We start from the raw sequence: 27015 nt of genomic DNA, 5'->3' as shown, positions 1-27015 counted from the left end.
GATATTAAAATGGTTTATGAAGTCAGAGCTATAGTGAGCCTTGCACCACCTTTGAGTTACGATACCATTACCTGAGCTGCAGGAACCAAGAAATAAAACCTTTTACTGTGAAATATGAGGAGTGCTTATGACTTTGAAGTATAGAGAGGAAGAAAAATGTATACTACGTCCTAGTACATTTTTGTTGTTCTGTTGCAGCGGGTTTGATTTTACTTACTGGTGACACACACCTAGAATAGATACGGCATTTGTTAATAATGTTTGTGCTAGAGAAATGCTCCTTTTACTAGGTCATTATTTCTCTACCTGTTACCTGCACTGTTGCAAGTCTAGTCACTTGTTTTCTTTTACTACATTGTGCTTCCCATCCTCTACATGAACATTATTATGTTTAGGCCAAATGAAAGTTGCACTAAAACATTGATGGAATAGAACAGAGATTGCTGAAGCAATATTGATTAAGCTGATTATTCTCAAATAGATGAGAGCAGTTAGCAGCTTATTTCTGTTCCAAGAATCACTAGCAATTTTTCAAAGACTGAAAGCAGTTGATATCTGTATGCTCAATAAACAGTGATGCATCAAAACATATTTTGGCAGTTTTAATGTTCTTTATAGGTACTTGTCACATAGGTCACTTCTGTGGAATTAAATAACACTATTACATAGTTAAGTATCTGAGTGAGATTGAAAGAGAGTGAGAAAGAGTGAGAAAATTTAAAAGCCATCAACAAGGGAGAAGAATGTGTAGGTGTAAAAACCGGAATGAACGTGGGATATCGGAACAGAAAGATGTGCTGCAGACAGGGGGAGAGGCAGCAGAGACTGTCCCAGGAGAAGCTGAGAGACAACTGCCATGACTGAAAGCAGTAAATCAGTATTTAGCAAAGTTAACTTTTGGTTTCTTCAGAAAGTGGATTTTGTGGTCTTGCTGGTCTACTGTTATGTCAATAACTTGCATCAAAACTTCCTCGAGTCAGAACATCTGTTGCGGCCAATGGAAAGACTCCCCTTTACTTTTATGTGCTTTGGATCAGGCCCAAAATGCAAATAGTTTTCTCTCATCCTTTGAAGTCTTTAACATTTCATGGGCTCCCTTATGTTATTGGTAATTTGCACCAGAGGTATTTTGCATGCAAATGAAATTTCAGCAGTAACAACAACTGCATTTGTGAATATGCATAGCAGTGCATACACACAAATATCAGTAAAGCCACTTTTACTCTTCAGTATACCAAACCAGAAATTTCTTTGTAACACTGGGTTGTTCATGGTAACTCGAACTGCAATCAGATGTATTGACAAATACATGTAGAAGACTGTATAAAACTGGCAAAGTATGCTTTGGTGTATCTGTATAGAGCCAATTGATTTTTCTTTTTTGTAACTTGTGCCTGTTAATGCTTGTTTTCTATACGAAGCTGGCATTTGTCACTAACTTGTTACAGCACCGTGGATATCATAGATTTAAATATTGTAATTGAACTCGAATTTACTATGGATTTATGTACCAGATCAAAGAGTAACTTCAACCTACAACACTCATTTTGTTTGCTAGTGTAAACTTGTGAGTTTAGTGAAGTGCCAGAGAAGGACTATTCCTTTGAATTATGTGAGTCCTAGCAAATCACAGGGTTTTAGTTTTTAATAAACTGGAAGTGTATTTTTATTTAGCTGAGAGATCCTACTGATTTTAGTATTAACATTTTAAAGTTTCGTAACTCGTGAAGACTATTCTCGTACTCTCACGGGAGTCCATATGTGTTATTCTGCAACACCAGAGCAATAAACGATGAAAAGTTTACGGTGACCCCGTTGACCTGATACTAAACCTGGGTCCGTCGTGTGAGGGGGGTGAAGGTGCTTTGCCTCTGCGGCTCACCGTGTCCGAGGAGCACGGAACGCCTGCGGGCTAGCACCTTGACATCTCCCTTTCTTGCCCACTGCGGCCCCTGCCCCGTTTGACAGCCCGTCCTTCGTGCTTCTCTGTGTCGTTTCACCCTTTCCTGACCCAGCCGTTTCTGCCTGGGCGCTCGCTTTGCTGGCGGGGCCGTCCTGCCCCATCGCGGCCCTTGCCATTGCTTCGCCCGCCCGGGGCCGCCGGCCCTGCCTTCCCGCTGCGCGGCGGCCGGCTCGGCCGTACGTCAGGGGCACAGCCGCCCGGTGCCCGGGAGGAGAAAGGGGAAAGTAGTTTGGGGTTCTGACCGCCCCGAGGTGCGAGACGGAGCGCGTTTTCGCAGTAGAACGTCCGCTGAGCGGAGCGTTGCGGGGCGGGCTCGTCGGAGCCGCTGCGGGCTCGGCGGCCGCCGCGTCTGACTGGAAATGTGAAGCGTCGGTCGCTCTCGCCGCGCCCCGGGCTGTTCCTGAAGGCTCTCGCCGGGCATGTCGTTGCGACGGGCAGGGAGCGGCAGGAGCCGGGGGCCGCGGTGCGCGGCGGCAGCGCCGAGCGGCCTGAGGGGAGCGGAGCCGCCGCTGCCCAGCGCCCGCGGCCGGGCGGGGCCGCTCCGCGCGCTGCCGCTCCGCGCGCTGCCGGTGTCTGGTGTGCGCGAGGTGCCAGCGCTGGCGGTGCCGGGCTGGTGTCCCAGGAGAGAGGCGTCTTGCTGGCTCTCTGCCTTTATTTTGTGCGGGTTCAACAAAGTTTCGTCTTGAGGCAGAGGAAAGACAGCGTAAGGGTGGAGACGTGAGGGGAGGTAGCGTCGCAAGCCGTAGCACGTAGCTGCTGGCTGCACTGGGACAAAAGACGCTGGGCAATTGGAGGTACTCGGGCTGTTACGGAGAGCAGAGGCCTTTGTCTGACACTGGCCCTGCCCCGGAAGGTGCTGCAGGGAAGGAAAGGAGTGGGGCTGTGGAGCGGGCTTTGCTAGCAGCGGGTTCGGAAGCGCTGTGAAAGCTGCCTCCCCCCGGGGGGCCCTGCGCAGCCTGCGGCGGCCGAGCCGTCCTGAGTCAGCCCCTGCGGCCCCGAGAGCAGGGCGGAGGCGGAGGGCCTCGGCGGGTCGGATGGGCCGGGGAAGCCGGTGAGCGCACATCAAGAGAAGCCTGAGGCTGCCTCGTTTAATCCTGGAGCCCTGGGCTCCTTGAGCAACCTCCGACTTCAGGGGGTGTGCGCTGCTTCCTCCTGCTTGTGCTGCAGGGTGGCGTTCCCCCCTCAGCCTTCCTCCGGGCCTTGCTCGGGGAGGGCCTCAGGTGAGCGGCTGGGAAGGGTGCAGTGGCGTTCATGCAAATCCTTGGCTGCTTTGAGCTCCTCTGCTCAAACCCAGGCTGCGGAGGTTTCTGATTCATGGGCTGTTCCATTTGCTTAAACATCCTGCTTGCATTTTCTGAAGGCAGGTGGTGTCCCAAATTACTATGTAGCATGGACTCTTTAATATCATGGGTTTGAGGGGTAGCTTTGATATGAGCTGCATAAGCAGTGAATAATAGCTGCTTCGTTCTTGGCAGAGGCTTGGTGATGGGCATTGGCAGGGAGTATCTAGTTAATTTTTGAACTCTCTTCCTCCATCCGAAGTTAAAAGCAGATCCCCAACTACTGGTGACATCTGGCACATAAACTAGGTTGTTAAATCTCAACCCATCAGGTTTTGTGGTTTGGGGGCACTGCTCAAGCCAAACTGTGACACCAGAGCGTGCTTGAAATTCACCTCTGTGTTGTGTTCCTAATTGACTGCCACCTCTCTAGAGAGTCAAGAAGTGACCAGTCGATGCAGGGAGAGCCCGGGTCTGTCCAAATTAGCATCCCAAAATAAGTGTGAGGTATTGCCCCATTAATATACTCTGCATTACCTAAGGCCGTGAACAGCCTCTTTTGTGAGGGCCAAAGTCATCTTTATAAATAAACGATGCAGAGATGTCTTTAAATATGCATGGAATGCATATTGATTATTTTGAACACTAAAAAAGCTTTCCTTGTTATCTGGGAGACTGAGGACAGTTGTTTTATTGTGTCGAGTCTTACAACATCTCTGAAACTTTTCAGCTGCTTATAAGTCTAGAATGAGAATGATCTTCTAAGTCTGAATCATGTATAACAAGTTCTGAGCAGTATTACTTTTGCCAGTGCAGAAAGGGGGGAAGGAGGGATGGGGGCCTGTCCTCCCAGTAGTGAGACAGGTTTAAAATGCAGAAGTTGGGAGTTTGGATGCTGTTCTTTCCCTTCTGCAGTTTGGGGGTGGGGGGGGGGGGGCTGGTTGGTGGTTGGGTTTTTTTAAACGCGCTGGAGAATATTTAGGACATCGTTGTAGGCTTGTTTCACTGCCAGGAATGATATGCTTCGTCTCTTAGACAAGAGTGACAGTGCCCACTTAATTGTCTTTAGAGAGTGAGATTTTGATAAAACAATGTGTACTGCTCAGATCGTGCAGCAAGCTGCTGATTGCTGGCCTCTGGCCCATAAAGTGACACCTAATGTAACCACACAGATGTAGTGTGGTGCACAAAACTGGTTTCTTCTGTGTCTGCTCAGTGCACAGCCCTTGGGTCTGCTTCTTCTGCCTTACAACTTATCAGTGAAACTCCACTAATGATTACTTAAATTCATGGTGATGTCGATGCGAGGAGACTCAGACTGTGTTATTAGGCTGGTTTTATGAGAGTAGTGATCAGGCTGTTGAGTCATTACATCTACTTTACACTTTGGATTTTAATTGCTTTATGGAGCTTGTTAATTTTTGTTTAGTTTTCTGGTAGCTTATGAATGATAGTTGTCTCTATCAAAAACTGCCACCAGCTCTTTCGTCACTACTTCTATACAGCACCACAGTTCCTAGAAACATGCAGGAAGGGTTTTATCCTAGGTAACTATTACATTGTGGCTTAAAAAAATACCATTGTGTTTTGTTTTGACTTGTTTTCTTCTCTTTGTTACTAGGAACAGGTAACGCTCAGAACAATGTAAGCAATAATCAGAAATTCTGGAAGATCAGCTAGTGTGGGAGATAAAACTACCTAGGTAACATATTTATAAGTGCAAGCAGTAATAAAGCTATATGAGAAGTCATTATCCCCACATTTTTAAATCATTTACTGAGACATATATTAGTGTTTATTTAAAATATCCTTAGTGTAAAGCCCCTGGGAATACACAGATAGAATATGGTATTGCAAGTCCCTCTGTGTGGGGTTTTCCATAGACAGCTTCTTTGACCTTGCCCTACATGAGGAGTTGTAGACTTTCATTTCTGGATTACTGACTGCCCTCTCTCAGTATCACACACTTACCTTAGCTTTCTAAAAATGCAGTGGCAAATCAGATTGCATTAGTGGAAAATGCTGTGGCCTAGAAAACAGCTTTTACTGCTGACAGAATGGGCTGATGAAATCTGGGCTGGTAAAGGTATGCTATTTTTGACTGTAAAAAGTAGCATTTTCTGAAGGTTTGCTGAATGCAGTAATGCGATTTCATGTTCTTCTTTGTTAGTCATCTCTAGCTGCTGGTGATGGTAATGGATGTTGTTAACGTTAAACATTTAATCAGCTAAAGTATATGTCTGTGTGCTTTTCCTTCTCAAAATTTGCCAGGATTGTTACCGGTTCCATGTATTTTATAAAAAGTCAAAAGCAGCTCAGGGAAGGGGAACAGAGATCTGCTAAATCCACTTTAGAAGCCCGTGAGTGCAGATGAATGATTAAGTGAAAAGAATTCAGTCTTCCCACCGGCTAAAGAGGTGCTTGCGGTAACCATTGGCTTGTACTGTCTTTCTCTAGCCTGGCTGTGACCATTTAATGAGCTCTGATTCAGACTAAATCCCACAATCTGTAGGTTTTGTTCCCTGCTGAGGCTGAAATATTTGGATGTCTGTTCAGACATAAGTTTTAATTAGCACATCTAATCCGTCCGTGTGTCCGTCCGTCCGTGCCCCCCCCCCCCCCCCCCCCCCCCGAGGCCACAACCTCTGTCCCAACCCGGGCAGGTGAAATTTCACAAGTGCTTTATCATGGCTCATACCTCAAGCATCCGGACACACCTTTCTAATTGTCCTTTATATCCGCCTGTCATTGCCTCTGGCATTTGCTGAGTTCACATTTCCATGTGATTTACTGCAAAACATTTTGTTTAACAAGTCACTAACACACACCGACAGGGAAGTCCCCCTCAAGAAGCTGAAATGATGATTGCCTTCATCTTTTCTTTCTTGAGATAGATGCTAAAAAATCAATCTGTTGGTATCAGTGCTTTAGACTTGGCACATGTGAAGAATTCTTGAAACTGGAAAAGTCTGACCTTGAATCCATGAGTGCTTTGAATTGCAAGTACTTTTTTCATGGGCTCAGTGTGTGTAAGGAGGTGGACAAGCTCGGAGGCAGTGCGTTTAATCCCCAGTTGCAGAATTCTGAGTGTAGTTGGCTTATGAGTCAGCAACAGCTCTGCAAGCGCTAAGGTAACTATTAAAGTATTTGGATGCTGAGGCTGCTCCTTAACAGCAGTTCTGGGAAACTTTTGAGTATACCAAGGCAGCTGCTCTGTCTTCTGGACTTGGTTTCTTCGGCCCCTGTCGGAGGGAGGGCAGCGCGGGCAGTGGGGAAGGAGCGCTGCCGGGATGCCCTGCCTGTGGCCTTTTGCCGGGCATGCTGCGGCAGCAGCCCGGTGCGGGCACAGCCTGGGCAGGGAGGCTCCTGTTTGCCCTCCATGGACCTGGGAGGCCTGCAGCCAGGGAGGTTGGGGAGCTAGTTTTTAAAGCCATGGATGAGTCCAGTGTAACTGTTCCCACGTGGGAGTGACTGTCCTTCTTTCCTTGTTGCTTTAAGGCTGTCTGGGTAGGGGACATCTAATTTAGGCCTAGAATTTCCTATAGTTAAATATTCAAATGCCATGTTCTTCTGAAGCCCTAAAATTACTGTGCAGATTAACTGGTCTGTGTGTGTATTTCAGAAGAAAGTCACTAAGAGTTTGCAATGTCAAAACCCACTTAGTGTTGACCAAGGTGATTCATATGGGTTTTTCAGAAGATTGCTTATGTCCTGTCATGAATTGGGCACAACCTCAAAAAATAGCTCTGTTAAATGGCACATTCACAACATGTAAGCGAATGCGTAAGAATAAAATACAGCGAAATACCCATCTCCCCTCTTCTCTCAGCTGGTTGCTGATCTCATGCACTCAGGGCTCTGCCTGGCACAGTGCAAATTTACTGACCCATTAGTGGGTGCTGTTTGGCTGCACCTTCACAAAGGAAAAATATGTCTCAAAAATAAGCTTGACACACCAGAAGTGCCATAACCACTTCATTGCAGCCAGCACTTGTCCTCCTGCTTTGTGCTCTTAACTGCCTCAAATTTTGATTATGTACAAATGTTGTGTTTTGGTTCAGTTAGAAAGTCCTGGGTTTGTTTAAATGAGTGTATATTTCTTAATGTGGGCAAAAAAGCATGTTAAGTAATTGCAAGTAAAGAACCTGGAAAACTAATATGCTGGCCTGAGCGCTAGTTTTTGAAAGAACAGGTTCTCCTGTGTTTTTTTGATCAGTTAATATTTTGGTAATTGAGTGATGCAGTGCTTGAAAGTTCAAGTAAACCGTGGTCCTTAAAGGCATTTTGGCTGGGGCAACCAAACAAATTCACAGTGAACTCGGTTTTAGTGGTCAAAGGCAGTGTGCAAATAACTCTTCTGTGGGGCGGGCACACAGGAGAGGCCTCTGGTGGCTGTAGGTGGCTGCTGGGGCTCTTGAGGATCATCCATCTGTAGTTGCCTGGTGCCTTACTGTTTCACAGTCACAGGAACACCACCAGGGAGGCAGTGAAGTTTTGTAGGGTGGTTTCATCTAATTTGCTGATATCCACTGATAGCTCACAAAGTGAGAGTGAAAAAGGGGAACATTTCTGCATTAGGTCTGTTTGGCTGAAATTTGGAAGTGGAGGTTACTCCGTGTGAATTTGGGATCTCTAGAAAAGGGAAAGATATGTGCTGAAAATAGATGGTCTTGCATACCCAAGTGTATTTGTTTAACTGGTGTAAGATCACCTTGTTGACAGTGTTTTAAAACCTCGCTCTCATAAACTATCTTAGATGCAACTTGCATGCTACTGATAGCATTTTGTTAATTGTTGAGGCAAAATTAAGTCTTGATACGATTTAGTGAGAGTAGAGAAAAGTAGCGCTCAAAAGAGCCTTGAACTGATAACTTGCCGTATCAGGAGGAGTGCGGGGTGATCGGGCAGCCATGAGTCACACACCAGCTCCAGAGCCTGTAAAGCCTCCGTGAGACTCGCCACCAGATTTCTTTGCTAGAGGACGTTTTTGTGGCCTGGACTGAAGTCAGTGGTGCTTTTGGCCATTTCTAAATAGCTCCATGGTTACCACAATTAATTTCTTTGTTTCTTATCTTGCACTAGTTTACATATCATGTAGATATTTGAATAAATAGCTCTATCATGTCAGCCATGAGGGCCTCTGAGCCAAAATGGCATGTTATTGTTAGGTTTATTTGCCAATAGTTTTGTTGGAGACGGAAGCTTTTTCAGATTAGAAGCAAAATTGTGTTTGTTTTGTCACTTTCTCCTAATTAGCAGCTGTGCAACATCCAGCAGGAATTTGAAAGGAAGCTTTTCTTGTTCCTCAGTGTTGCTGGGGTATGGGCTCTACAGGGCGGGCTGTGTCCTAACTGGTGTGCCAGCTTGAGGGCTGTGCCCTCCGGGTGCCCGCTCTGGTGGCCAGGGGTGCGGGGGGCTTGGGGTGGGGTGGCAGAGCCCCACTGGGGACAGCCCACCAGCTGCCCCTGCCAGGGAAGGGACTGGTGTCCGGTGATCTGTGTGGAGCGAGCGAAGAAACCCATCATTTGTTATCAGCACTGGCTGGGATTAACCCAGCCACCTGAGAAGTTTTAATCTGCTTTAGCGGTTGGGTCAGCTGTGGGCTTGTTCTTTGTGCTGGAGCTAGTCTTGTCTTGAAGCTGCATTATTGTGCCTTGGTTTTGTGCTTCCTGCAGCACCCAGAAGTGTGAGGTCCATCTCTCACTGGAGCAGTAGGTACCCCCACCGTATGAGCTTCCAGCCAGTGCGGTTTTGCTCCAGTACAGATGGATTCGTTGTTTGGATGCTTCATCTGGAGCAAGCCAGAGGGCCTCTGCCACCCCTCTTCTAATTCGTTGTTTCCACCAGCTCACTGGTGTGTTTGCTGAGGGCCTCCCTGGAGTTGCCTGGCAAAGGCTAAGCTGGGGGAGAAGAGACTTATCACAACTATTTTTGTGCGTGCCTAACAGTTTCTGCAGTTGTTTTCCTCAGGATTTTGTTTCATTTAATATATTTTTTTATGTACTTTCTCCAACAAAGGGAGACTTTCTGCAGAACTCTCGAAGAAAAGCTTGGCTTAAAGCATTCATCAAGTGGCTGCCTCTGTAAACAAACCTACTTTCAAATTTTAGCAGGTGATATGCCCGTTGAACAACGGGGCCAAATCCTGTACTCTTAGAGCAGCAGCGATGTTGTAAATCTGGGGGTTACCTGGACCTTTAAGATGGATGGGCACAGCTGTGATAAAGATACCATACATCAGCTAAAAGGAATTAGTGCATTATGTGTCTTATGAATTCAGGATAGGAGAGGATTTAAAAGCTAAGTCTGACTCAAATTGTCATTCTTCTTATTCAGAACGTGCAGCAGCCAGTCAGAAAACGGGTATCTCTCTGGCTATTCTTTTTCTGAACCTCTTGCTGGCTGGGGCTGCTAAAACAGGTCCCCAAAGCCCCAACCTCTGTACACCCAGTGCCTTTCCTTCACTCTGCAGGGAGCGGTGATGATGGCGAGAGGCACCTGGTGCAGGCTTGGGAGAGAAATCTGCTCTCTGCAGAGCAAGCGCAAATGCAGCACCATGGTGGAAACCATTCTGGGTGCACCTGAACAGGGTCAGCAGCACAGCCTGGACAGCAAGTGTGCTGCTTTCCTGCTCCTTCTAGACTGGTGCAGTGCCACTGCTGGCGTCTCCTTCAGGATGTTGTGATATGGAGCTTAACAGGGGTTCTGCTGCACCGGTGTTTCCGTTCATGACCTAACAGATTGTGCTTCAGTGCTATGAGCGATACGCTTCTCCCCAGATAATTCCCCCTCTTGCTTTTATTTACTGATGATAAAAGACTGTCACAGATAAATAAGCATGTTTTCACTTGACTTGATAATTTACATGGCATTGCTGAAGGTGATTTATAATTTATACATGGAAAGGATTTTCTGATCTCATTAATAACTTTCCAAACATCCAGATAAACATGCTATCGCTCTGAATCAAGTGAGCTTGAAGCAGCCAAGGTATTCACCTGCAAGGGCTTCTGGCACTCCACTCTTTCCCAGACAACAGAAGTTTGACAAAAGAATGTGGGAACTGCCAAAACGCGTTTCTGCTCACAGCCACCCAGATCACCCGAAGGTGGGAGATTTCATCTATTCTTGCTAAATGATTCTTCTCTATTGAAAGCCTTGTTGACAGGAGCAGATTACCAGCGCTTTGATTTTTAAATAGGGACTGTATTTCACAGCTCTGAGCGCTCAGCCCATGCAGGCATTTCTCTGCATCCTCTCGAACATCCTGCCAAAGCCTGTGGTGCAAAAGAGCAGGTAAACAATCTCTGCAAGCTTCCTCTACTGAGGCTGTAAAAGGAGAGTTGAGACAGCCCTGGATATTCCCTGCTGAGTATACCACATGTCCACGAGATTCTGTTTCATCAGAAGTAATCGCCTCCTCTCTTGTACAGGCGTCTTCTTATCTGTAGATCTCCAGGAGCTCTATACGCACTTATTGCTTAATTAAACCTCACAACAGCTTTTAGATGTATCTACTGTGATTTTTATTGCCACTTTGTAAGTGGATAAACTGAGGCAGGGATACTGAAGTTTATGCTCTGGGTGTCTGTGTAGTTACACCCTTCAAATTAGGGAGCCCAAAGGAACAGCCCTGCTTTCTCTTCCACTGCTCCCTCCTTGTTTCTTGCCATTAACTCCTGTGAGAAAGGGTTATCCACGCCTGGGAACCTCCCATGATCCACAGGGAGAGAGGACCTGGAAGTCACTGAGCAGAAGGTGAGGCCAGACTAGCTGGGAAGGACATGAATGATTTTTCCTCTTAATACTGAGATACACACCATGTCTGTGAATGCCAGAGGAAGGTCAGGCAAGCTGTCCTCAGCCTCTGTGGCACAGTGAGGAATGAGACCTGGGTGACCATCTTGGTCTTCGCTGTAGCTATGAGGTCACGCCTCATTGTGGGGCATCAGGCTGTAAGTAAGAACAAATGTAGAAGGATGGCTTCCAGGTGCCTCCCTGTATGTTTGGGGTTTTGTAAGTTAGCCCAGCGAGGAGCAAATCTTCAGCCTGGTTTTCACATCGAGGAATGAATCAAGGAAAAAAGGTATCTAGAGAAATCCCGAGTTATTTGAGTCTTCCACTTTCAGCATGTCTTTGATAGTGAATGGCATGTTTAAACAAGGGTGCACCTGCATGTGCCCCGTGTCCAACGCTTTTTCTGAAAAGGTACGATCAGTGTAGAAGAAAGAAACGTACAGCTTGAGCAAATTAAAGGAGAAAAGAACAAACAATTGAGCTGTTGCTTTCCTTGTGTTGAAATTAAGCTTTGTGCTAAACTTTGCATTGGTAATGAACTAAAAGTGGTCATGCACTCCAAATAGCAAAGGGCAAAGAAGAGAGAAGCAAGTTGTCAATGTATGACCCTCTCTAAAATGTCATGGGTAATCAAGTGTGAAGTACTTAATGGATCATGATTTGCACGCCACTATTTTGATTGATGTACTACTTAGTAGAGGATTGATAGTTTTTACAGTGATGTTGATGGGAACCTCTCAGAAGCCCTCCATCTATTTTCTGTAGTGCTGAGGAGAGCCAAAGCAGTGTTTGTCTGAAGCCATTGTGTTCCCAGTGTCTTTGCTAAATGGTCAGAAATAGCACAGAGTTGTTATCTTGCATAGACCCGAGTCTCACCAGAACTGTCTATATTTAGGCATCTTCCAAAACCTTTGTGTGGAGCAATTCTCTGGGGAGACCAAAATAGCTTTTTTTAAAATAATGTCATACAGCCATTTAGAGAAGATGTGATGATTAAACCATATTAAGGCATCTTGCTGTTAAGGCATCTTATCCAGAGATAAGAGCTTGAACTGTGTTCTGGGCTGCTCACGGTTAACCCAAGAACAAAAAAGCCCAGAAAAACGCTGTAGTTTTTAGTTTGCTGGCATGAGGTGGCTCCATCACAGTCATGACACAAGTTCAAACAGTAGCAGAAGATATTACAGCTATGCTGAGTACTGCTGTGGAGTGAAATTCCACTTGCACAAAGGAGACAGCATTAAAGGATTTATGTGCAGGATCAATCCACAAATTCTTGACAATAGACAGTTCGTTAAAGGGTGTTAATGTAATAATTATTTCAGCCAACTTGCAGTGTCTCATTAGCACGTGTAAAATACAAGCACTTTTAAAATAACTGGAAATAACATGTTAGATGCTCTTTAATACCTTAGGAGCACACTCTTTTTTTAAGTCCAGAACCCTTATCTGCTGCCAGAGGATGCCTGTGTTGGGAGCAAATAGCATTTTAAACAGCGTCGAGGCTATGTGTTAGGCCTTTCCATGTCACACTGCTCAAGCTGCTACTGTGCTCTATCGCAAACTTCATCTGACTTCGGAAGTTTAATTGCCTTTCTACAGAACTGTTAAGATTTAGGAGATGAGAGATAATCCCAGGCTGGCTGGACAGTGCTTTGAGATACACATCTCTGTTCCCATCAGTGCTTTTACATGACTGGGGAGAGAAGCTTGTAAGCAGGTCCCCTGACAAGAGGATTAGAGCTTGTTAATGTGAAGATTCAGGCCGATTAATCAGCTTTCACTGGAGTATATTGTAAAACTTCAGTAGTGATTTATTTTTTTTCTGTAAAATTGAGTTGCTTAAAGAACAAAAATAATGATTTTCTATATTTTGTTTTTTTTATTCTATTTAAAACAACTCTTCTTACGTTTGCTTAAATACGTGTTACTTTTGTGATTCTCCTCTTGCTGCTTCTGTTCAAGGGAAACCATGAACTTGGTTTTCTAATTGAGTAATTATTTGAACTGATAAATTGACTCATCTCTTAAATCTCACAGCTTGTATAAAGGTGATTAAACTTTCAAAGTTAGATGAAATCTGCGATAGAGCACAGTGACAGCTTGAGCACACTGAAATGGAGAACATCCGAACACGTGACTAATATTTTAAAGTTCCTCTTAGCACTTGCACAAGTGTGCTAGCTATGTTAGAACTCTCTGTGCTGAAAAATGACACAGCTGCTCAATTGCTCTTTCTGAGAAATCATACCAGGGCATCTTTTTATTGTTTAAATATTAAAAAAAAAAAAAAAAAGTGAACCATTGAGATGCCGAGTCCCCAGTTCAGCAGTACATCCCTCTTCGTTAAAGCGCTCAAATGTGAAGTTATGTGTGCTTTTAATACTCTGCTGAATTGCATCCTACAGCTGCCTGGAGAGGAAGGGACACCTCCGGGAGACAGTACGGGGACAAACAGTCCTTTGCATTTCCCGCTGCTGGAGTGTCGGCTGCTCCGCTTGCCATTGCCGGTCCTAGCAAATATCTTCCTGTAGAGAGCAGAGCAGATTGGGATTTTCATTCCCTGTGAAAACTGCTGGCTTCTCACTGAGGAAGGGTTTTTGGTGTGGTGGTCTTTTTTTTTCAGTCAGGAGTTGTTTCACCCAGACCCTGAATTTTTAGATTTCTAATTTTTAATTTCAGACAAAACCCCAATGCAGCAAATACTCTGTCGGGGGGCTGGTTATCCTTTTATGGTATCTTGATGAGACTTTTCAGCTGACCCTCCTAGCACAGGGCTGGAAGCAGCACGCACGGGCGGCGTTGACAGTGCTAATGCAAGATCAGGGCACTGTCAAAGATCAGGAGCAATCACGATGTGGAAAATGTCGAACTTACCCCAACTATTTCCCCCCCAATACCACAGCTGTAGCAAAGATGGGTGTTGCATATGTAAGCTATAACTACTAATTAATAGAAATAGGAAATTTTCAAGTTTATGTATTTTTGAGAGGGTGTTTTTTTAGCAGTTGTGATCGATGAACTGTATAGCAAAGTTCAGAATAATTCTTAATAGTTTTTAAAAATAAAAGCTAATTTTTGAATTTTTGGGCTTTTCCATGTACAGGACTATTGAACTTACTTAGCATATGAATTGTTTATGTTTTTATTTTTTTATTTAATGCTTTTGACTGTCTAGTTTCCTTAGAAAAGGGTGCCTGATAAAGTAGATTTCAGCTTTTAAAATGACTGCAGTATCAGCATAATTATATTTCTTTTGTGTGAGATAAAAGTTGGTTTGAAAAGTTGCTGTAAAAAGCAAGCATGTCTCTGTGTAAAACCCGGGGGAACTGATACTGCTTAGGAGTGGCACTCCAGAAATACAAAGTCTGTCCCTGCAGAGAGGATGTGGAAGTGTAACGGTGCCAGCGGTGCCATTTGCATGTGCAGGGCTGCACGGTAAAAATGTCTGGCGATTGACTCTGAAGGCTGTATCAAGCAAATGATACTGGGGTGAACAAGACCTCCTTGGCTGGGATGAACAGGCCGTTCTGGCTCTTGTACGGTACACCTGACAGTTTTGTTTGTGCCTGTAGCGCTCTCTTGAACAGACTGGCAGGTCAGATGTCCTGTCCTGTTGTGCTTGTGCCCTGTGCTAAGCCAGTGACTTCTTAATTTCTCCTGTTTTATTTCACTGGACTTCATGTGTATGAAAATAAATTAGAGCCCTGGACTTAAGGAGAGCACATTTTGGCTGGTTCAGGAACTTGCTTGTCAGGAGGGCAGCGAAGCAGCCCATGTGACCTGGTGGGTGGTAAAGGACCAGCTGCTGGAAGCACACCAACAGCCCATTGCAGCTGCAGAAGGCACAGCAGGTGTAGCAGAAAGCCAGGGTGGATGGGCAGGGAGCCCCTGGCACAGCTCAGACACACAAGGCAAGTGTCCAGGAGGACTGTATTGTCTAGCCATTGCCTGGGGATGCAGTGGAGGAGGTAGGAGAGCCAAAGCTTGGCTGGAGTTGGACCTAGTGAGGGATATGAAGGACACCAAGGACACCTACTTCTGCAGGCACCAAAAGGAGGGCTGAGGAAAATATGGTCCCACCGCCCAGTGGGGCAGGAGATCTAGTGACCAAGGACATAGAAAAGGCTGAGGTACTGAATGCTTTTTTACCTTGGTTTTCATTGTTAAGGTTGGCCACCTGGCCTTCCGGGTCCAGCATAGTCTGTGGAAGTGAAGTGTTACGGGAGAGGAGTGAGTTAAGGGGTGCTTAAGTGAAGTGGGCTTATAAGAGTCTGTGGGACCTGAGGGGACGTGTCTGAAGGTGCAGAGGAATTTGGCTGATGTCAGTGTATGGCCACTCCCTGCCGTCTTTGGTCTTTGACAGCCTGTGGCCATCGATGCCTTGCAGTTAGCAATGAGTGCCCTCATCCCTTTCCCTCCTGAGGATTCGAGAAGAGACCTTGAGTGGTGATCGTGTTTCATTTCCACGCTAAAGATCTCTCTAGCTCCTTGCTCCTCACTTTTAACTTCTGAAACTGAAGTAGACAGTTGAATTTCTTCAGATTAGAAAAAAATTCTAGCCACCTATTAGTGAGGTGATCATCAGCTCCTCACTGTGGATGCAGCGTGCTGTTGGATTGCCAAGGTTTCTGAGTACTGCTGTGACTACCTACAGCCACTGCCTTGGGATGCTGCCTCCTCTTCCTCGTCTTCCTGTCTGCAGCTGAGCCTTTCCTGAGTGCCCAAAGGGCTGCAACAGCTATCTGCAGCGGAGCCACCATTGTTTGGTCCAGCATGGCTGAGTCCTCCTGCAGCGGCTGCTGTAAGTGCTCGGGTCGGTGTAGGGGGTTGATGGAGATTTGCCCCTGCCGTGCTGTGCAGCTGGAGACCACGTGCCTGATGTCTGTCTTCTAATGTTAAGAATTACTGCATTGGGAAGATAAGGTTTCCGTTGGAGGATGTGGACTTTGGCCTTGCAAGGGTCACGCTCAGCACAAGTCGGAAGGAGCAGCCCCATGTGTGCCTGCGTGGCTGCCACCTCCGGCAGTGTGAGCCCAGCCTGGCGTGGCCTCGTCTCTGGGCAGCCCCCAGGGACCCTGCGCTCTCCCAGGGCTGGGTGCCTGCCGCCCCTCTCCCCTCACTGTGCCGGGTGCCTGGGGACGGAGGAAGGTGAGCCTCCAAGCAGCCGAGCGCGAGGTGGGCAGCAGCAGTGGGGTCACATCGCCTGCAGCGAGTGGGTGCCAGACCTCCGGTCCCCGCTGAGGAGCTGCCCGAGCAAGCCGAGAACAGCCCAGCAGAGGAGTGTGCCTGTGGGCTGTCTGGGGCGGCCGTGCTTCCCTCCGCTTCTGCCAGAGCTGCAGCTCTCCTGTCATCGCTGGGTCCGTCCCCGGAGTTTAAAGAACAAACAAACAAACAAACAAACTACAGCACAGGCTGTAGACTTGTAGCCAAGGTTGCTGCACTGGCAAAAAAATAACCAAAGATGTTTTTTTTAAGGTTGTTCAGATTGGTTGTGTGAAAAGCTCCTCCGCTCAGTTTATGCTGCAGCTTTGCACAGGAGGGTCTGTGTGTGTGCCTGCGAGTGTACCTGTGTGCACAGTTTCAGCGGCTTAAACAGAGTTTGGATTTCACATCACAGTACACTTGTGCTCTGAGGTCACTTTATTTCTGTTCTGAACTTCCCAGGTTTATACCAAATCATGGAGTAAAACTGCCCTGAAGTCAAACAGTCTAGGCTCTTTCCCTAGTGGGATTGTGTTTGTGTTTCCTCTTGTCATCCATAGAACAAGAAATACTGATGAGAAGTACTGGTTTTCTCATCAGAGATAGGAGTTAAAGATGGGGAACTCATTTTAATTTGTAGTAATCGTAAGGTCATTATTAACAGAAGACAAAGATCTTACATTGTGAACATGAAAGGAATCTGATGTTATTTGGAAACAGCATTTGGTACATCACACCAAATTCTACAACTTGACTTTTAAGAAAGGCTCAAGAGAAAGCCTTTTTTTTGTTTTTTTCCTCCTGGCTTCTAAGGATCTTTATTTATCACCCTCAGGGGCATTACAGTGAGTAATTAGATTGGACCAGGAGTACGACTTAATTTTACAAGAAACTCATTAATTCATCCTATTTAAAATCTTCTCATTCCACCCGAAACCCAGTTATGCTTGTAGTGGCAATGATCTGGAAAGGCATTGTCTCGTAGGTATCGGGGGGCCACTGGGACTCCTGTGGTATTCATGTCGGGGAGACAAGGGTGATTCCCTTTCTTTGACTTTTAGGTCAAAAGAACGAGTCGCTGGGACAGCTTGACAATTAGAAAACCCTGATGAGCATTTGGAAGTAAAACAGCTGTACAATAACAGAGGGGTTCATGGTGCGGGGCAGAAAGCTCATCAAAAGAGACTATCCAAACAATTGAGTTCCATAATTAACACACAAAAATCTGTTCAGAAATGGTAATAACAGTAAAAGAGAGCTGAGAAGATGCTGCCTACTTATGTGGCAGATGTGGTTTTGTTACAATCCGAGAGAGAAAATCCATCCTCTTAAAGAATAAGAACATTAGAGGGGAAAAATAAAAGTAACTTTTTGTTCCTAAGGGTGCCGTTAAGACACGAGCTTAAAATATTTCCAGCCAGGGAAGAGCTGTAGAGAAAGTAACCAGTGGTGAAAGACATGAAATATGCTATAAAAGTATTTTGTCGAGTGTTTAAACACAAATTTCTTTTCTCACTGAAATTTATAAGCCTGACACTGAAATATCTTCTCTTAAATTGTTTGCTTTGTCGTTCATTTCACCAAGAGTATTCTTTCAGGGTTTTTCATTAAAGTTGGCTACAATCGTTGACTTAAAAAAAGGTTTCCCCTTTTCCGTTGTGTGTGGAGGGAGATTTGATTCAAAATTGCATCTCAGGGAGTTTTGAAATTTTCATGACTGTGCAGTCGATGCATTTTTCTGCTTCAAAAAATGGAAACTATTGAATGCATAGTTTCTGAAATTTCAGCTAACCCCACAGGTTTTTAGCTGTATTATTACTTGCCTGTGATAATAAATGTTCTTGGTGGTGCTCTGGTCCCTTTTGGGATGTTCAGTTTGTGATCCTGTCCTGGTTGAGGGCCCTTTCCTTGCGCAACTGATTGGGAGATCACAGCCTTTAGTCTAGTGATCTATAGGGCGATGGCTCTGCGGTCCAGCGTTCCTGTGCCGTACCTCCCCCTGTACGGGACTGTCATCCCACTAGTCTTTTTTGCTGCTGCTGCAGACAAGCACTTTAGAACACCTACGTCAAGTATTCTTCCAATACGCGTTCATTGACTTAACTAGATTTACTTAGGCAAAACCATGTTTCTGTGCTTGTTTATTCACCCATTCTCTTTATTAGCTCCTAATCTGGAAATCAGTATTGTTCTCCGTTGTGAATTCTCATCTTCTGCAGAGGCTGGAGCAGCAGGTAGAAGCTCTTTCTTCTGGCCTTGGTCCCTGGTTGCCAGGGCTGCTGCAGGAGATCCTGCCCAGTGGCTGTCAGCTCAGGGCTGGCTCGCTTGGACCCTCCCTGTCCCATCTTCTGCTCAGAGCTGAGCCAGCTCCCCTGGCTCCAGAGTCTCTTCCCTCCCTGGGTCAGAGTCCCGCGTCGCCTTCGTGGGGGTGAAGAGCAGAGCGCTGCCTCCGTGGCACAAAGAAGCAGCTTTGGAACTCGCTGAGAGTTTTTTAAGATATGCGCTACATTTTTAATAATTTTTAATAGTTTAGGAACTAGTCAACAAAGAGATTATCCAAGCCTTTGCAAGACGTTACACTTTTTTTTTTTTTTTAAAAGAACTATTAAGCATGTCAAGCCTTTTCCAGACTATGATGGAAAGATTCATTGCCATCAAGGACAAAGGAGCAATTTAAGAGCAAGCACTGGGAGAATTCTTTTAACAACGTTAAATTTGTAAGAGTAATTTTTTTTAAGATCCTTCCCCCAGAAAAAAAACATAGCTTATTTAAAAATAGTTAAAAACAATGCATATATTTTGTGGTAGCTGTGACTACAAAGAATGTGACTAGAACCCCATCCACTATGACATGAGTTTTTAAATTCTGAAATTTCTGGCTAAAATTTTCAAATAGAAAATTCAGCATTTGGAGAAACCAAGCAAGCAGACTTCTTTCCAGCCCACCTTTTTTTTTTTTTTTTTTTTTTTTTTTTTTTGGAGAAAGCCATGAGTCTGAAAATCAGGTGTGAAGTAGAAAATGGAGTTTGAAAAACAGCTTGTGAAAATTTACATCCAAATTTGACTGAAGTTCCATAATTGTTCAGAGCAATTTTTGCAGTTTTAATATGTATCACTCTGGTAAATTGAAAAAAAAAAAAGAAAAGAAGAGCATATAGTGATGGCCAGCAATGTTTGACAAATACTGTCTCACTTTAAGAGAAATAGAAATCAAATAGATTTTAACATTAGAACTCAAAAGATATCAGCATAATTATTTCAAGCCAATATCCATTTAAAACTAGTGTGATTTGTTCTGAGGAAAAACTGAGCTTTTTCATGCTGAAAATATTTTTGTTTGAGAATTTTCCTTGGATCTAGTGCAGATGATTGTAACTTTGTTATGCTTGTGGGTGATCTGAATGCAAGAAAAGGTTTTTTTTTAAAAAAAGGAAAAAATTTGACAGAAAGAACTAATTAAGTCAAAGCTAGGGAATTGAATTTAAAGTTTGCATTGCACATGTGAACTAATCTTTTTACAATGGTATCTTTCGAAAGCTCTGTCAGATCGCCATTCATGCCAGGTCTCACCCAGCAAATCCTTCCTAGAAAAGCAGCCGCATGAAGATTTGTCATGAGCAAGCAATAAAGACTTTCAGGGAACAGGTTCTGTACAGGCTTCTCGTTTGCCTGCTGAATCATTAACCTTCAAAAAAAGCCCATCCGGAGCCTTAACAGGCGCTGGTTGCAATAGGTGTGTCGGCAGTACTTCATGCTAAGAACAGCTTTTACAGGATTAGACTCGAGTTTTTAAGTGATGGTACCATGGAGCTCTTGGGGGCAAAGAACTACTGGTTTAATGCAACACGTTCTCTGATGTCCTTCTATGCCACGTGCTGAAACGTGGTCAATCTCTGAGCACACTAAAATGAAGAAAACTAACTGTTCAGGAGTAGGGCATTTTTGAAGCAAAATGGCTGTGTGTGCTTTAGGAGCAGCCACTCCATTTGGAGAGCTTTCTTCAGGTCTTGAAATACTGATGAACTTGGCTTAATAGAGTAGAAAACAAAATACAGTGTGTGAAACGGGGAAAAAAACCCCAAACCTTCAATTACAGACTGTGGACTTTGCAGTACTCACTGTATCCATCTATTCCCTTTTAAACCACTGAGTCTGAAAAGACAGTGAGGAGGAGGAATGGTCACAAAAATCTTTACCTGTGACATTTTCCTGCCTTTCCAACAGCGTGTTATAGCCCGAGCAGGATCTTCAGCCTTGTACTAGATGGTTTATCTTCTAAGTATTTCATATTAGGAAGATGCAAAAGACAGCTGTTCAGTTAAAAATTTCTGTGAGCTGTGATCTTCATATTAACAGTAATGTTACAGTTTACATGTTTTATTTTAACAACCTTGAGTAATAGAAAGAATTTTGTGGATAAGAGCAGTCAGTCTGGTCTCCTCTTGTGTTCTGTTTTTCCATGCCTTATCTTTATATATGGCAGCAAGATCCCTCCTGTCAGTGTCTGTCCTGGTCATACACAGGCTTAGTCATATTTCTGATCTCAGCTATGACAGTGAAAACCGGGAATAGTATCTCAGATCAGAATCTGCCACTTGACTGCTGCTGTTGGTAAACCAGGCAGCAGAGGACGTGTACCGATAGTACAACTCACCAGATACTGCAAATCACATCAAAAAGTGAAAGGTAATTTTCCACATTGTTTTCTTTTTTCTTCGTGAGCAATTCACATCACAAGCAGAATAAACTGTTTTAAACGAGTTGCCTTTGTGTAGCACGACTGCCTGGCTGAGAGGCTGTACCCAGTGGGTTTGTATTTGTGCTCAGGGACTAATTGTCTCTGATGTGGGGCGTCTGGGTTTGACCCCTGTGATTCTTCCTGCCAAAGCTGTGGTTTATGATTTTAATTGAAACCCCAAGGCCGTTTGAAGCATGGGCAAAAAGCACCTTGCAAGTTGAACCTTGTCTAATAACATCATGCATGTAAACTCTGGAAGCACAAATCTTAGTCACTTGAGCAGTGTGTTTTTATGTGATCCTCTGGTCCAGTGACAGCCATAGCAAGCGAAAGTGGACTGATCTCCCAGCGCTCTTACAGATGGTGCATGGCACGTCATAAAGTTAGGACTCGTTAAGGGAATTTCAGAAATGGCTTTGGTTAATAAGAATGAAGGAATTTGCTGTTTTATAAATGTATTACTAAAATCCCTCTCCGTTTCCCTTTGGAGGGCTTCGTAAGAGAAAGAGGGAAAGTATGAGGGGGACTAAGGGAAGAGTAAAACAGAAAGAGTCCTGGCTGTGCAGGGGGCTGCGCCCTGTGTTCTGGAGCCTGCGCATAGCAGGGAACCCTAAAGGTAGCGTAGGTGATAGATGATGAGATGGCGAGAGTGAGTCACGCAGTAAATACCGGGAACAGCCTTTGCTTTTGACATGTTTCTGTGCCTGGGCACTTTCTCTGTTCTCTGTAGTACTGAAAGCCAGCAGTGATGGTGGGCTTTTATCTGTACCCGAGGGAGAACTTTGTAGGATGACATACCTGTTAGCCACTATTAAAATGTGTTACTAATGATGCTAATGAGTTTTTTCCAAGTGATGTAAAAGTAGCCGTCCATGTAAGCACTGCATTTATGAAGATGATGTCACTGAAAGCTTGCCAACTGCACGTGGGACCTGGTGGCAGTGCTGCAGTTCTACGCCCTGGCTTCGAGGAGGCGAGAGCACTGCTGATTTCCTCCTTGGGGAGAAAGAGCCAAATGAGTCCTGCCTTGCCAGGAGGGAGATGTGCCATTTCCGGGCATGTTCGGCTGCGGGCCTCGCTGCCAGTCCCAGTGGGTTTCTGTCCCACTCCCTCTTAAAAATTGGCAGTGTCTGACTGTCAGCTGCCATTCCTTAAGTGGTCATAGAATAAACCAATTGCACCCCTTTTGTCATGCTCTGTGTGTGTGTGTGTGAATGCAGGTGGACATGGGTTAAGCAACATGCAACTCCACAGTAAGCACAAAGAGGCAGCTGATTTTCTGGCAGTGCCAATAGAAGAGTATAATTTTTTTTTTTATTTTACCATCTCCAAGCCAGCTTTTAAAATGTCTCTTGTTGGTATTAGAAATCAGTATCCCCTGAAATAGGATTATTCATTAAGAGTGTGATGATTGTTAATTCTTCACCTGGGGCTAAGAGGACATCATTAGATCTCTTTGAAATGTCTCTTGCCTTGATTTTGAATAAGTAAGCTAGCAATTTATGATCACAGCCTGGGTAAGTAACACTCTCCCTTCCTGTTCCTCCATCTAGCTTGCAAAATTGGATACTACAAGGCTCTCTCGACAGATGTGGCTTGTGCCAAATGCCCGCCTCACAGTTACTCCATCTGGGAAGGCTCTACCTCCTGCACCTGCGATCGGGGCTTTTTCCGAGCTGAAAATGATGCTGCCTCCATGCCCTGCACTCGTAAGTTGGTCTTTGAACAGTCTCTTCCCCTTTTATCATCCGTTTCTCCTCCTGTCTTTCTTTCACACTGTATGTAGAAAATATTGGCCACAGGTCTGTGTCTCTTATGAAGTGTCCTGCTTCTGAGAGCAGCATTCAGTAGCTCTTACAGCCCTTTGCAGATGCAGTTTGTGTTTTGGCTCCTGATTCTGGGAGAGAAAGCATTGGTTCTCAGCCCTGAATTCCTAACAGTGATGTGGTTGCACTGACCCTGGAGAGGTTACGCTCTAAATAAATCAGGAGGCTGGGAGGAGACAAAGCCGCGAAAGAGTAGTGACTCACACACCTCAGTGACAGAGTTGGAAATAAAATACAGGTCCAAGTTCCAGTCTGAGGACCTGTCCAGTGGATCACATCACCTTTCATCTCTGTAAATATTGATATTTATAGAAATTGTGAAAGCTTTTCTCATTGTTATATGACCTAGGGTAAATATTTATAATCTCATTATATATATGATTTGCTCAAAATACAGCTGGTGACCCTTAGGAACATAAAAATGTTCCTCTGAAAGGGGTGGTAATAATAAATCTTTAAACCTTAATGAAGCAAACACCCAAAGTATGGTTTATTTTATCCTTTGTAGATAAATACATAATGTAGAGAAAATTGAATTTTCAGTAGTTTGACCAAAATGGCTTCAGCAGGGCGAACAAGAGGCGTAGTGCACTGAGCGCACCCACGGGGTTGCTGGAACAACTGCTTCTCCTATGTGTTGGTTAATGGCTCATGCAGTCGAAGACCAGGAATTCCAGGCATGCCTTGGTGTTAAATCTTGATGGTCTAGTTCTTCGGTTTTCAGTTCTATAGGAGGAGAGCAGTTTGAAACAGTAAATGAAAGGGCTGTATTTTACCAGGGGATATCCATGCGTGGCTTTTGCTGAAAGTTGTTGGAAATACTTCCAGATTTTTGGAGTTCAGCTGTGTATTTATGTAGAGAGTGTGTGTGTGTGTCTGTGAGTGAGGGAAGACAAGAGATATTTCTTTTGTAACATTTTAATGTATTCCAAATTAATTTTGGAGAGATGACTCACATTTATTTAAATCTTAATTTCTCCCTTACATGGCAGAAACAAAGTATGTCCATAACTAAGCCAGCACTCATCCCTTCCCCACACCCCGTTGATTCCAGCTCTTCTTTCAGCTATCTGCTCCTTTTCAGCTGTGAGTTTTGCTGGGTGGTGGTTAAGCAGGTCTGGGCATAGCCAGAAGCAGCTGCTTTTGCTTAGTAGGGAAGCAGAGAGGTCCGTATATCCCTTGCCAAATGTTGACTGGGGATGGAGGTCTAACTGTGTTGTGAAATATTGCTGAGAAACATGCATTTTATGATATATTTTACACTAGGAGATATAAAGCTTGCCCATTTTGATAGGAAGAATGTCTTTTTGCAACAGTAAAACTGTTGTTCGGGAGGTACACCCTAAATGACATTATACCAGCAAAAGCTGCTCATAAAGCCCTGGTCCTAGTGAGTGGTATCCTGACCAAATTGAAATCAAATTAGTAATCAACCGGTTGAACTTAAATAGGCACGTGCAGTGAGTGAAGTATGAGGAGAGAGCAAAACAATTCCAGATGGGGGAATTGTAAGCAAATGATATGTGTGTTTCTTGTATTGTAAAATGTGCCCCTGCAAGCTTAGCCCTTTTTTGTCAAGTCTTGGGTCTGCTTCTGGCACCCTTCCACATTCCTGTCTTTGGAGGTCAGTCAAAGTTGAAGTCCCTGTTCTTGGTCTTTTACCCTGGAAATAGGAAGAGGGAAGAAGAGAGGACACGGGCAATGGTGCTGGCCTCAGTCTTCACCTCTGCAGCAGTCTGGGAGGAGTCGGCATGCAGGGGAAAGGCAACACCGCAATCCCTGGTCTTGGAAAACAGGAGATCCCATTTCATACCTATGAATTTTCCTGTAGCTTAAGGGCTTCTTTTTCTGTGATCCAAGGTGAAGGAAGACACAGAGTTTATTTCTGAGCTGGCTTGTGGGGCAGTTTTGCTCTCCCACCTGCTGCTGTGCTTGCTAATATCCCCTCTCTGAGGTCTGCCTTAGCAGTGTTTGAACACTGCTGCGATGGTGGTACCTGCACAGGCACAAAATACAGCTCTGCGTGCGCGGTGCACCTCTGCATTGTGCACGAGGGGTGCAGGGGGCTCCTGGGGGTGCCGTTCGTTTGCCATGCTCCCCACACAAAGTAGCCTTCTGCCCACTCACTTGAGGCAAGTGACAAGAGAGCATGCAAAGGGCCTCTGCTGAAGGAAGCCCCTCCGGAAGAAGCTCCCTGTTTGTCTGCCTTTCTTGACAAGATGTGGAGACAGAAGGGAGCGTAAACATCAAAGGTTCTTTCAGACAGATTCAGACTCTAATCAGTTCTTACCAGTTGGTTAAACCAGGTGACAAACCCAATTCCCTTGTGCTGACAGCCATGATAATCAGGCACCTTCTTTGTTCATTATGCTCTCTTTAACCCTGGTATTCTCATTCAGCCCTGCATTTAGTAATCGCTCAGTGTGACGGCGCACTAATGAAGAAATAAAACACAGTATCTGAGATCCATTCTTCTAGCAAAAAGATAGACTCTGCTCCACTGGCTTGTAAAATCAGGTTTCTGTTCACTTGGAGAACTATTAGACCAGGTGAATAAAAGTAACATTGAGTAATTTGGAGAGGACACCTGGAATGGACTGTGGATTGATCCTTTCTTTATTATTTCTAAACACTTTTTAAGATGAAGAAATTCAGCCTTCTTAGGACATGTTTTTGTAAAGCCTTGACCCTTGGCTATTGATTTCCTTTAGTAATAAACTGGCTGGCCTCGTCACTTACCTCGCCTTCTAGGCTGGGGGAGGAAGACGGTTATGACTTTCCATTAGCCTGATGGTGCTAGCGGATGAATGGGAGTTGGAGAATTCCCCTTCCTTTTCCTTTCTCGCAATTCCCGTGGTAAGTCATAAAAGCAACACCTACTTCCTGATGCGCTCGCTGGTCAGCAGAGGTGCTCCAGAGTTTTCTCATTCCGTGACGCCACTCTCTGACATCTCCATCTGTTGCTGAGTTGTAAAAAACTGTGCCTAACTTTCAGGTAAGCCAGGCATCCAATCTAAACAGATAACTCAAACTCTAGTTTTAGTACTCTGCTCTATTTTAGCTCTGCTAGAGTGAGTAGTTATGTCTGGCTAAAGTCTTGTACAAGTAAGAGCAGAATGTGGAGGGATGTGAGTGTAGGAGTGGAGTGGGCTGTGTTAGAAGGCCAGGCGTAGGCACTCTGACCTTACATGTATTTACTGATGCATCTTTTCCCTCAAGCTTGCCTCACAGGGATAATCATCAATGTGTCTGTCACCACTGAGGAGCAGAGCCGCCCTGGATCTGCGGCTTCGACCTAACTCAGGAATTTAGACTTTCAACTTTGAAGCACAGTGGGCTTGTCAGCTGTGTGCTAGGGCATGGAGATGGTATGATTGACCTGTAATAAGCTTGAGTACAAACTGTGGAAAACAAGGATGCCTCTCCCCTTTGGAAGCATCGCAAAAATAATGTTAAGGCAACTATTCATACCTTCATTATATTTCAGTGCTTGCTGAGAGGATGGGTCTTTCAAAAGGTTAGCAATCTAATAAATTGCCTTACCAACACACAAATCCATGAGGCTGGAAAACAATCGGTTGCAATCATGGTCCTCAACCCTGAATTTCCTTCTCTGTAAGGAGATGCTCTGTGAATTGCAGCCTGGTGCAGGCATGTGCAGTTCCCACCCAAGTTAACGGGTGTTGGTCCTACGTCCCCACTGTTAATGAGTCGCATTCTCTGACTGTTTCTTAACAAACAATGCTCACATTATGAATGAGTATGGGGCGGTTTTGTATTGTTTATATTGTCTGTTTGATTCAGATTATTAATGATTTGTAACTGGGAGCTCTTTACAAAAGAGACATTACCAGCATAGACTGTCCAGCTTGAAATCTGTCTCAGTAAATGACCCTGAATAATTTAGTCACCCAAACAGTGGCTGATTGATTGATATTTTGGCGTGGCATGAAATATTTCTAAAATGGTTGCATTTAAGACAGTTTATACCGGAGAAGCTTGGAGATAATGAGAGCAAATTTAGTGAGATGCAAGAGAAAAGTGCCTGCTTTAAAAGAGCTTTCTCCAGTTTAGGTTATCAAGAAATCGAAGAGCCTGACTTCAAACAGCAAATGTCACTTACTTGTCTTTACATTCGCCTCTTCTAATTGAATTTAGTGCACTGCTGTATTTCCTCCAGAAAGTATATTGTTTTTAAATTACCAT

General features: G+C 44.7%; 1 protein-coding gene across 2 annotated transcripts in view; it reads left to right on the top strand.

The window, feature by feature from the left end:
- Positions 1 to 27015, top strand: part of EPHA4 (EPH receptor A4) — a 107346-nt gene that overhangs the window by 19625 nt on the left and 60706 nt on the right. For both annotated transcript variants that reach the window (XM_075417840.1, XM_075417839.1), the window contains exon 4: positions 22537 to 22692. In XM_075417840.1, the coding sequence (XP_075273955.1) occupies positions 22537 to 22692 (156 nt within the window). The remainder of the gene's footprint in view (positions 1 to 22536; positions 22693 to 27015) is intronic.

This window comes from Opisthocomus hoazin, chromosome 4 (genome assembly GCF_030867145.1).
Source record: "Opisthocomus hoazin isolate bOpiHoa1 chromosome 4, bOpiHoa1.hap1, whole genome shotgun sequence".
Lineage (NCBI taxonomy): Eukaryota > Metazoa > Chordata > Aves > Opisthocomiformes > Opisthocomidae > Opisthocomus > Opisthocomus hoazin.
This window is presented reverse-complemented; position numbering and strand designations above follow the sequence as displayed.